Below are 12,481 nucleotides of genomic sequence, written 5' to 3' on the forward strand. Positions count from 1 at the left end.
TGAGAGAGGGGAATATCTAACCTCTGTGTGTACTGGATGTGTGTGTGGATGTGTGTATGTGCACTTGCACGAAGGTGTGTTGGTTTCTTTTTTGTCCATGCTGCACACACACCTTATCAGCAGCCCTAAACAAAATGGTTTTGATAAATGTAGGTAGGCTATAATCACCTGCCAATGTACCATTCAGGAAGCCTCTATACCAAAATAGCATATTTGGATACAGCTTCAAGTAAGGCCTAATCACACCTAAAGTTTACATTTCCACATCCGCATAACAGCTCAGTAAAGCTTACCAAAATGTTGGGGAAATGTGTGGAACTTTTCCTTGATAATGCCTGATGAACAATACATATTATTAGTTGACATAATCGTCTTTTATTGAGTTGCACCAAGTTCATCAATCTAACTACTGTGTTGAATGTTCATTATCAGTGAAGTTATTACGATAAACAGTTTTATATAAACGTTGAGCTTGTTTTTTTAATTATATGCAGTATAGATCATCATTTTATTATGACGTATACAGTAAGTGCTTTGAATTTGTCTAGGAAATGGGAAATGAACACGTCGCTTGCTTTTGACGTATTCGCACGATGTGCTTATTTTTAGTCCTGACCGGTTTATCTGAAAAAAATATCTATGAGCTTTTGTGAAAAATAACAGAAGTGATTTGCAAATACTAGTGCATTAAACCCCCCAAAATGTATTTCACATAATTACAACAATAAACATAGTTAAATTCATATAAATCTAGCTGTTGTACAGAACTCAAGACTTCAACTCCCATAATGCATATGGGCTTTAGTTGAATCGAAACTATAAACAAGTGACGGGTTGAGAGGTCGAAGCGAGAAACCGGTTGAATGACAGCACGGCTGTACGTTTGGCTGTGATTAAGGTAAAACATCTACCGACATACAAAGTACTGGTTTTCAGGTATCCGATAGCTAGTTATGAATTATATTGTTTCACCTCACGTATATGTTTGTTAGAACAGTGCTAGCTGTCTTGTTCTCTAACGCATGTTACAAAACGTCTTGCATAAGTGAATGCCATACTCTGCGTCTCACCACAGCCACTGTTCCATTATATTACACAGAAACCGATACTGGAAGTATTGAAATGTTCATTGATGTAGTCGATAGAGTATATAGCTGTGGCTCAGGTTGGTGCTGCAGTCATTTTCTGCGTGACTGTGACCAGTGATGTAGCTAGTGGTAAAAAAAAGGTTGGAAAACTATCAACTCGAGATAAAAACGAACAATTACCGATATAAACCAAGACATCACTTTTTTACATTTTTAATGTTTGATTGCACGGATATTTTTGTTGTTGTTGCTGTGTATGTGTTGCTTTACTGTCCAAATCAAATGCCTGGATAGCCTCTCTGTCTGCTTGTTTTCGCTCTTGCTTTGCTTACTGCATTACAGCCTGCCTCTGCCTCACCAGCCTGGTCTCAGAGCATTTTGTATTATTCTGTATGTAAATTTTTTATTTTTTATTTCACCTTTATTTAACCAGGTAGGCAAGTTGAGAACAAGTTCTCATTTACAATTGCGACCTGGCCAAGATAAAGCAAAGCAGTTCGACAGATACAACTACACAGAGTTACACATGGAGTAAAACAAACATACAGTCAATAATACAGTATAAACAAGTCTATATACAATGTGAGCAAATGAGGTGAGAAGGGAGGTAAAGGCAAAAAAGGCCATGGTGGCAAAGTAAATACAATATAGCAAGTAAAACACTGGAATGGTAGTTTTGCAATGGAAGAATGTGCAAAGTAGACATAAAAATAATGGGGTGCAAAGGAGCAAAATAAATCAATTAAATACAGTTGGGAAAGAGAGAGTTGTTTGGGCTAAATTATAGGTGGGCTATGTACAGGTGCAGTAATCTGTAAGATGCTCTGACAGTTGTTGCTTAAAGCTAGTGAGGGAGATAAGTGTTTCCAGTTTCAGAGATTTTTGTAGTTCGTTCCAGTCACTGGCAGCAGAGAACTGGAAGGAGAGGCGGCCAAAGAAAGAATTGGTTTTGGGGGTGACCAGAGAGATATACCTGCTGGAGCGTGTGCTACAGGTGGGAGATGCTATGGTGACCAGCGAGCTGAGATAAGGGGGGACTATACCTAGCAGGGTCTTGTAGATGACATGGAGCCAGTGGGTTTGGCGACAAGTATGAAGCGAGGGCCAGCCAACGAGAGCGTACAGGTCGCAATGGTGGGTAGTATATGAGGCTTTGGTGACAAAACGGATTGCACTGTGATAGACTGCATCCAATTTGTTGAGTAGGGTATTGGAGGCTATTTTGTAAATGACATCGCCAAAGTCGAGGATTGGTAGGATGGTCAGTTTTACAAGGGTATGTTTGGCAGCATGAGTGAAGGATGCTTTGTTGCGAAATAGGAAGCCAATTCTAGATTTAACTTTGGATTGGAGATGTTTGATATGGGTCTGGAAGGAGAGTTTACAGTCTAACCAGACACCTAAGTATTTGTAGTTGTCCACATATTCTAAGTCAGAGCCGTCCAGAGTAGTGATGTTGGACAGGCGGGTAGGTGCAGGTAGCGATCGGTTGAAGAGCATGGATTTAGTTTTACTTGTATTTAAGAGCAATTGGAGGCCACGGAAGGAGAGTTGTATGGCATTGAAGCTTGCCTGGAAGGTTGTTAACAGTGTCCAAAGAAGGGCCGGAAGTATACAGAATGGTGTCGTCTGCGTAGAGGTGGATCAGGGACTCACCAGCAGCAAGAGCGACCTCATTGATGTATACAGAGAAGAGAGTCGGTCCAAGAATTGAACCCTGTGGCACCCCCATAGAGACTGCCAGAGGTCCGGACAGCAGACCCTCCGATTTGACACACTGAACTCTATCAGAGAAGTAGTTGGTGAACCAGGCGAGGCAATCATTTGAGAAACCAAGGCTGTCGAGTCTGCCGATGAGGATGTGGTGGTTGACAGAATTGAAATCCTTGGCCAGATCAATGAATACGGCTGCACAGTAATGTTTCTTATCGATGGCGGTTAAGATATCGTTTAGGACCTTGAGCGTGGCTGAGGTGCACCCATGACCAGCTCTGAAACCAGATTGCATAGCAGAGAAGGTATGGTTAGATTCGAAATGGTCGGTAATCTGTTTGTTGACTTGGCTTTCGAAGACCTTAGAAAGGCATGGTAGGATAGATCTAGGTCTGTAGCAGTTTGGGTCAGGAGTGTCCCCCCCTTTGAAGAGGGGGATGACCGCAGCTGCTTTCCAATCTTTGGGAATCTCAGACGACACGAAAGAGAGGTTGAACAGGCTAGTATAGGGGTGGCAACAATTTCGGCAGATAATTCTAAGAAAGAAAGGGTCCAGATTGTCTAGCCCGGCTGATTTGTAGGGGTCCAGATTTTCAGCTCTTTCAGAACATCAGCAGAATGGATTTGGAAGAAGGAGAAATGGGGAAGGCTTGGGCGAGTTGCTGTTGGGGGTGCAGTGCTGTTGACCGGGGTAGGAGTAGCCAGGTGGAAAGCATGGCCAGCCGTAGAAAAATGCTTATTGAAATTCTCAATTATGGTGGATTTATCAGTGGTGACAGTGTTTCCTATCTTCAGTGCAGTGGGCAGCTGGGAGGAGGTGTTCTTATTCTCCATGGACTTTACAGTGTCCCAGAACTTTTTTGAGTTAGTGTTGCAGGAAGCAAATTTCTGCTTGAAAAAGCTAGCCTTGGCTTTTCTAACTGCCTGTTTATAACGGTTTCTAGCTTCCCTGAATAGCTGCATATCACGGGGGCTGTTCGATGCTAATGCAGAACGCCATAGGATGTTTTTGTGTTGGTTAAGGGCAGTCAGGTCTCGGGAGAACCAAGGGCTATATCTGTTCCTGGTTCTAAATTTCTTGAATGGGGCATGTTTATTTAGATGGTTAGGAAGGCATTTTTTAAAAATATCCAGGCATCCTCTACTGACGGGATGAGATCAATATCCTTCCAGGATACCCCGGCCAGGTCGATTAGAAAGGCCTGCTCGCTGAAGTGTTTCAGGGAGCGTTTTACAGTGATGAGTGGAGGTCGTTTGACCGCTGACCCATTACGGATGCAGGCAATGAGGCAGTGATCGCTGAGATCTTGGTTGAAGACAGCAGAGGTGTATTTAGAGGGGAAGTTGGTTAGGATGATATCTATGAGGGTGCCTGTGTTTAAGGCTTTGGGGGGGTACCTGGTAGGTTCATTGATAATTTGAGTGAGATTGAGGGCATCAAGTTTAGATTGTAGGATGGCTGGGGTGTTAAGCATGTTCCAGTTTAGGTCGCCTAGCAGCACGAGCTCTGAAGATAGATGGGGGGCAATCAGTTCACATATGGTGTCCAGAGCACAGCTGGGGGCAGAGGGTGGTCTATAGCAGGCGGCAACGGTGAGAGACTTGTTTTTAGAGAGGTGGGGGAGCCACTCCATTTAGTATGATATGCTACGTTTCGTATGGTATGTATTAATTTGTGGATGTCCGTCATCCATTTTGTATGTTACGAATTGCAATTTGTATTATGTTACGAATTTGCTCTAACCTAACCTCTCTAACCTCTCCACAATGGCCAAGACAAGAGAGCTGTGTAAGGACATCAGAGCTAAAATTGTAGACCTGCACAAGGCTGGGATGGGCTACAGGACAATGGGCAAGCAGCTTGGTGAGAAGGTAACAACTGTTGGCGCATTTATTAGAAAATGGAAGAAGTTCAAGATGACGGTCAATCACCCTCGGTCCTGGGCTCCATGCAAGATCTCACCTCTTGGGGCATGATCATGAGGAAGGTGAGGGATCAGCCCAGAACTACACGGCAGGACCTGGTCAATGACCTGAAGAGAGCTGGGACCACAGTCTCAAAGAACCATTAGTAACACTCTACGCCATCATGGATTAAAATCCTGCAGCGCACGCAAGGTCCCCCTGCTCAAGCCAGCGCATGTCCAAGCCGGTCTGAAGTTTGCCAATGATCATCTGGATGATCCAGAGGAGGAATGGGAGAAGGTCATGTGGTCTGATGAGACAAAAATAGAGCTTTTTGGTCTAAACTCCACTCGCCGTGTTTGGAGGAAGAAGAAGGATGAGTACAACCCCAAGAACACCATCCCAACCGTGAAGCATGGAGGTGGAAACATCATTCTTTGGGGATGCTTTACTGCAAAGGGGACAGGACGACTGCAACGTTTTGAGGGGAGGATGGATGGGGCCATGTATTGCTAGATCTTGGCCAACAACCTCCTTCCCTCAGTAAGAGCGTTGAAGATGGGGTCGTGGCTGGGTCTTCCAGCATGACAACGACCCGAAACACACAGCCAGGGCAACTAAGGAGTGGCTCCGTAATAAGCATCTCAAGGTCCTGGAGTGGCCAAGCCAGTCTCCAGACCTGAACCCAATAGAAAATCTTTGGAGGGAGTTGAAAGTCCGTATTGCCCAGCGACAGCCCAGAAACCTGAAGGATCTGGAGAAGGTCTGTATGGAGGAGTGGGCCAAAATCCCTGCTGCAGTGTGTGCAAACCTGGTCAAGAACTACAGGAAACATATGATCTCTGTAATTGCAAACAGGTTTCTGTACCAAATATTAAGTTCTGCTCTTCTGATGTATCAAATACTTATGTCACGCAATAAAATGCAAATGAATTACTTAAAAATCATACAATTTGGATTTTTCTGGATTTTTTAAAAGATTCCGTCTCTCACAGTTGAAGTGTACCTATGATAAATATTACAGACCTCTACATGCTTTGTAAGTAGGAAACACTGCTGATTTCGCAGGTTATCAAATACTTGTTCTCCCCACTGTAGATTGAACTAATATATATATTATATATATATTTCTCATTGGCCTGGGCTATTAATTTTCATTCAAGAAGTAGCTAGTCATTTCGGTCATTTGTGTGGTATGAAAATAGATTCTGCTAATGTCTTCTGTCGCGTAAAATAACATTTTAAATGGCTAACATATTTTCCCCTATTTGGTGAAATTCTAAAAACAGCTCTGCCCAACTGTAGGCTGTCACTTCGCAAATGCAATTTCATAGAAGCATGCAATGTTTTATTACAGAGTGGCTGCGGATCAGAAAAATCAATCGAAATGTAGCTTCTGCGCATGTGTATATTCTATACTTTATATGCGTGGAGAACAGGCTACTCAGGCTAATGGTGATCGTTTTAATGAAGTTAGATCAAAGCAGAGTCTATATTTGCAAGATCACATTCTGTATTCTACAGAAGCCAAAATATTACAGCATCGTGTAATGTTACTGTTTGACAACCATCTGCTCTAAAACTCGCTCACTTTACATCAACATGAAACAACAGTGTAGGATACTTAAAACTAAGATTAAAATGAATATCGGCATGAAACTGATTTCAGATCAATGATTGGTATGCAGATGCTGCATGGATGTTTCACTGTTGAAACTGTACAGAACTAATATAATGACAAACGCCAAGAGTTCTGCTGACCACACCCCCTTGGTTTGAAGCAATTGAAATGGTAAAACCAGCCTATTTCCCAGAGACATGCAATTTCACCCTTGAGGAGGTAGATAATGTGTTGATTTCCCTACCAAACAAGGCAAGTGAATCTGATGGTGTCACTTATGAGTTTTTTTTAAAGGCCACACGGCCCCAGTCCTCCCATGCCCTCATGCATATCTTCAAATGCCTGTCTGATTAATGGAAAGGTACCCGACTCACGTCTGGGTGCTCTTATCCACGGAATACTAAAAAACATTCAATGTTCCAGATGATCCATCTATACTGAACAATAATATAAACGCAACGATTTCAAAGATTTGACTGAATTACAGTTCATAGAAGGGAAGTGTGATCCCGCAGGGGAAGAAGCTGAGTGTGGAGTTCCTGGGCTGGCGTTGTTACAACGTGGCCTGCGGTTACGGGGCCAGTTGGACGTACTGCCAATTTCTCTAAAGTGACATTGGAGTTGGGTTATGGTAGAGAAATGAACATTACATTCTCTGGCAACAGCTCTGTTGGACATTCCTGCAGTCCGCATGCCAATTGCACTCTACCTCAACTTGAGATATCTGTGGCATTTGGTTGTGACACAACTGGCCTTTTATTGTCCCCAGCACAAGGTGCACCTGTAACGATCATGCTGTTTTATCAGATTCTTGTTATGCCATACATGTCCGGTGGATGGATTATCTTGGCAAAGGAGAAATGTGCACAAGAAAAGAAATGCGCTTTTTTAAAAATGGGACCAACACGAAACATGTTGCATTTATATTTTTGTTCTGTATACATGGAGAGACAATTCCCTCTTTCCCTTTGTCTGTAAAGTGTTCATGAAATGCTTGATCGCCCACATACTACCACGGCTGTTAGATACAGGCATTCTCTCTCAAACAAAAGGCATATACAGACAGACTGCATGAATGAGCATGTTTTCTGCATAAAAACTGGAATTGCTGTCTCAAAGCATGAACTGATAAGACCCAACACTAGTGTTCTCGCTGCGTGAAACATACAGCTATCATGAATGTAAGTTAAATGTTGCTAGCTTGTCCATGAGTATTCAACCAGACTTGAAATGATTGACATTTCCCCTCTGCCTGTGGTCATGAAGCTAGACGCTGTGCGAGAGGTGGCCTAGCAAAGATTCAACATCTGCTTGTCAACGTGCTTATACCAAGTAGGTTCTGAGTGAAATTTATTAACAAAATCATTCAAGTGGTGAAAGTGGCTATGCTTAAACACACACACCACACATGACGTTACACTGCTACCAGACTGACTCACCTGTTGAACATGCTCAACAGAAATGATGCGCCAGTTTGAGACTTAGCCAGAGCCTCCCTCCTCCTGGACCAACAGAAGTGGAATGTGCCACTGACAATGAGGACAACTTCCTGGGCTTCAGGAGGAACACCAATTGGACACTTGTGCTGCTGCCTTTGGAGTCTGGTCAGACTGGCCGGACCCGTGCAACCGGAGCTCCGATGGGCATGGACTGATACGCAAACTGAGCCAGTGACTGCCTCTGATGCAGTTGTGGCAGACCCCTGTGTTGTGGAGGCTTTTGTCACCCATGCCGAAACATCTCCTCCTACATCAAGGAAAACACTCCTCGGTATCAGACGGATGCAGCTATGGCAACACTGGCCTAAGTATGCAGGGGAAACTTGCTGCTCCACACTGCTGACACTTCTGTCTCCCATTCCATGTACTGTTCCAGAATGCTGCCATTGGCGAGGACATTCTCAACTCTACTGTTAAGCTGAGAATGCAATTTCAACCAACAAAATATAACCTAGCACTCTTGTACCCTGCAAACCATGACCCATTTTGTGTTATTCATGAGTCAAATGCAATGGAGTTTGTTTCCCTTGTTGTGAATGGTTACTGTTCATACAGTGTTTTGTACATTGTTAGACATGACTGCCTTGTCGACCTGATGGACAGCGAGTTGAGATGGGTAGTCACACCAACAGCACACATTTATAAATATTCTTGTGGTTAAGAGGATGGTTTGATGTTGCTGATGATGTGTTTTCCTGTTTGCCAAATATGCCAGAGGGAGGTGTTCATTTTTGAAGTGGCTGCTCATTTGATGGCTGCATGGAGCAGGTCTTTGTCGACAAGTTTCTTATAAATACCAGCCCCTTGTGACACGCTTGGACAGCCTCTGGTGTAGGTGCAAGCTGGTTGCACCGATATTTGGACACGTACATTGGCTTACAGTGTGTGTCCTCCAGATTGCGGGGCTACCAAAGACTAGGGCTGCTCTGTTTCATCTTTTGTGGGCACCCGTAGCTGTTTGGAGAAGGTGGTGCTTTTTGTACCCTTGACTGCTATGCATACAGGGACATTTGGAATGTTTTGGATCCTTTAAAAAATATATAAATTTGAGTAATGGATTCAAATAAAGTATTTAAAATGTGCGTGCACAACATAAGCCTGTCGTTATGCTTGTGTGTCTTCCATATGTCACTCAATGCCAGCCTGTGTGTGCTCATTCTAAGTATGACAGTGGTGACTATTGCACTGGAGTTGTTAAAGAAATCTGATTTAAATGCAGTAGCTGCTACATTCAGTGACTGTATTGAAGACTGTCCTCTTCAAGCAACAGTAGTTAAATACTTGAGTATTATATATTTAGAAACACCACTTTGCATCCTGTTTTCATCTCTCCCCACCGAGTCTTTTTAAAAGCTACTTTACATGAAAGTACCCTTTAGTGTTTGAAACTTTTGTACACGCTATTTGTTTATTAGTTGAACGATTGAAAGTGCAAAGAGTTTGGATATGGTTTATATACAGTAAATACTGAACAAAAATATAAATGCAACAATTTCAAATATTATATTGAGTTACAGTTCATATGAGAATCAGTCAATTGAAAAATTAATTAATCTATGGATTTGACATGACTGGGAAAACGGATGCATAAAATGGGCCTCAGAATCTCATCACGGTATTTCTGTGTGTTCAAATTTCCATTGACAAAATGCAATTGTGTTCGTTGTCTGTAGCTTTTGCCTGCCCATACCATAACCCCACCGTCACCATGGGGCACTCTGTTCACAACGTTGATAATCCGCAAACCGCTAGCCCACACGATGCAATTACACGTGGTCTGCGGCTGTGAGGCCGGTTGGACAAACTGACAAATTTTCCCGAAATGATGTTGGAGGCAGCTTATGGTAAAGAAATTAACATTCAGTTCTTTGGCAACCGCTTTGGTGAACATTCCTGCAGTCACCATGCCAATTGCACTCTCCCTCAAGTTGAGACTTCTGTTACGTTGTGTGACAACACACATTTTAGAGAGGCCTTTTATTGTCCCAAGCACAAGGGGCACCTATGTATTGATCATGCTGTTTAATCAGCTTCTTGATATGCCACAACTGTCAGGTGGCTGGATTATCTTGGCAAAGGATAAATGCTCACTAACAGGGATGTAAAACAAATTTGTTTTTTTGTATATTAGGAACATTTCTGGGTTCTTTTTATTTCAGCTCATGGGACCAACACTTTACATGTTGCATTTATACTTTTGTTCAGTGTGTACTTCATCAACTGTATTTCTTTATTAGTTGAGTATACCAGAGTGTAATATTGTTGGACCATATTTTCCTCGCTCCCCCAGTGCCTCCAATGGCTGGCCGGCTGCTGAAAGTGACGTCTGTTGCAACTGCAGTGGTGGCGTCGTCAGGCTTCTACCTCTACAACAGCAAACAACTGGACCTCAATGACATCAGTCTGGTCCGCTTCGGGCGGGCCGCAGCTACGGTCAGTACATAACCACAAGCAATTAAATTCCAATCTTAATTGGCTCATTTCAAATGCTCCTTTTGTGAAGAGCAGCCGGGAACTAGTTCTGTACAATGGTGAGTGGTGGAGTCGATAAGCCAATGGCATTCTCCATTGTTTAAATCTCCAGTTTGGGAACAATTTGGCTTCCAAGTATATGACAATGGGGATGAACAGAGACTATTTCGCCACTGCTCAAAAATAATACAGTGCATTTGGAAAATATTCAGACCGTTTGCCTTTTTTCCCCACATTTTGTTACATTGCAGCCTTTTCCTAAAATTGATTAAGCGCACAATTTTCCTCATCAATCTACACACAATACCCCATAATGACAAAGCGAAAACAGGTTTTTCCTAAATGTTTGCAAATGTATAAAAAATAGAAAAACAGGCGGCCTCTCGAGTGGCACAGGGGCCTAAGGTACTGCAATGCTAGCTGTGCCACTAGAGATCCTGGTTCGAGTCCAGGCTCTGTCACAGCCGGCCGCGACCGGGAGACAATCGACCTTCACCTCTCCTGAGTCTGTATGGGAGTTGCAGCGACGGGACAAGACCGTAACTACCACTTGGATTCCACAAAATTGAAAAAAAAAATGAAATGCAGAAATTCCTTTATTTACAGAAGTTTTCAGACCCTTTGTTTTGAGACTCAATTGAACTCTGGTGCATCCTGTTGCCATTGATCGTCCTTGAGATGTTTCTTTGACTTGATTGGAGTCCAACTTTAAATTCAATTGATTGGACATGATTTGGAAAGGCACACACCTGTCTATATAAGGTCTCACAGTTGACAGGGCATGTCAGAGCAAAAACCAAGCCATGAGGTTGAAGGAATTGCCCGTAGAGCTCCGAGACAGGATTGTGTCGAGGCACAGATTGGGAGAAGTGTACCAAACAATTTCTGCAGCATCTTAGGTCCCCAAGAACACAGTGGCCTCCATCATTCTTAAATCGATGAAGATTAGAACCACCCAGACTTTCTAGAGCTGGCCGCCCTGCTAAACTGAGCAATTGGGGGAGAAGGAAGGTCAGGGAGGTGACCAAGAACCCGATGGTCATTCTGACCGAGCTCCAGAGTTCCTCTGTGGCGATGGGAGAAACTTCCAGAAGGACAACCATCTCTGCAGCACTCCAACAATCAGGCTGTTTTGGTAGAGTGGCCAGATGGAAGTCACTCCTCAGTAAAAGGCACATGACAGCCCGCTTGGAGTTTGCCAATAGGCACCTAAAGACTCTCAGACCATGAGAAACAAGATTTGTTGGTCTAATGAAACCAAGATTGAACTCTTTGGGCTGAATGCGAAGCCTCACTTCTGGAGGAAACCTTGCACCCTCCCTAAGGTAATGCGTGGTGGCAGCATCATGCTCAAATCAAATCAATTTTTATTTGTCACATTAACATGGTTAGCAGATGTTAATGCGAGTGTAGCGAAATGCTTGTGCTTCTAGTTCCGACAATGCAATTATAACCAACAAGTAATCTAACTAACAATTTCAAAACTGCTGTCTTATACACAGTGTAAGGGGATAAAGAATATGTACATAAAGATATATGAATGAGTGATGGCATAGGCAAGATACAGTAGATGGTATCGAGTACAGTATATACATATGAGATGAGTATGTAAACAAAGTGGCATAGTTAGTAGCTAGTGATGCATGTATTACATAAGGATGCAGTCGATGATATAGAGTTCAGTATATACGTATGCATATGAGATGAATAATGTAGGGTATGTAACATTATATTAGGTAGCATTGTTTAAAGTGGCTAGTGATATATTTTACATAATTTCCCATAAATTTCCATTATTAAAGTGGCTGGAGTTGAGTCAGTGTCAGTGTGTTGGCAGCAGCCACTCAATGTTAGTGGTGGCTGTTTAACAGTCTGATGGCCTTGAGATAGACGCTGTTTCAGTCTCTCGGTCCCAGCTTTGATGCACCTGTACTGACCTCGCCTTCTGGATGATAGCGGGGTGAACAGGCAGTGGCTCGGGTGGTTGTTGTCCTTGATCTTTATGGCCTTCCTGTAACATTGGGTGGTGTAGGTGTCCTGGATGGCAGGTAGTTTGCCTCCAGTGATGCGTTGTGCAGACCTCACTACCCTCTGGAGAGCCTTACGGTTGTGGGCGGAGCAGTTGCCGTACCAGGCGGTGATACAGCCCGCCAGGATGCTCTCGATTGTGCATCTGTAGAAGT

At 43.2% G+C, this 12,481-nt stretch overlaps 1 protein-coding gene across 1 annotated transcript in view; it reads left to right on the plus strand.

Annotated features, from left to right (window-relative positions):
• Window positions 1-787: 787 nt before the first annotated feature.
• The window catches only part of adck1 (aarF domain containing kinase 1), a 192,668-nt gene continuing 180,974 nt past the window's right edge, over window positions 788-12,481 (plus strand). Inside the window, exons 1-2 of the mRNA XM_046308384.1 lie at window positions 788-898; window positions 10,117-10,259. Coding sequence (XP_046164340.1) covers window positions 10,125-10,259 — 135 coding nt within the window. The 5' untranslated portion in view covers window positions 788-898; window positions 10,117-10,124. The remainder of the gene's footprint in view (window positions 899-10,116; window positions 10,260-12,481) is intronic.

This window comes from Oncorhynchus gorbuscha, linkage group LG17 (assembly GCF_021184085.1).
Source record: "Oncorhynchus gorbuscha isolate QuinsamMale2020 ecotype Even-year linkage group LG17, OgorEven_v1.0, whole genome shotgun sequence".
Lineage (NCBI taxonomy): Eukaryota > Metazoa > Chordata > Actinopteri > Salmoniformes > Salmonidae > Oncorhynchus > Oncorhynchus gorbuscha.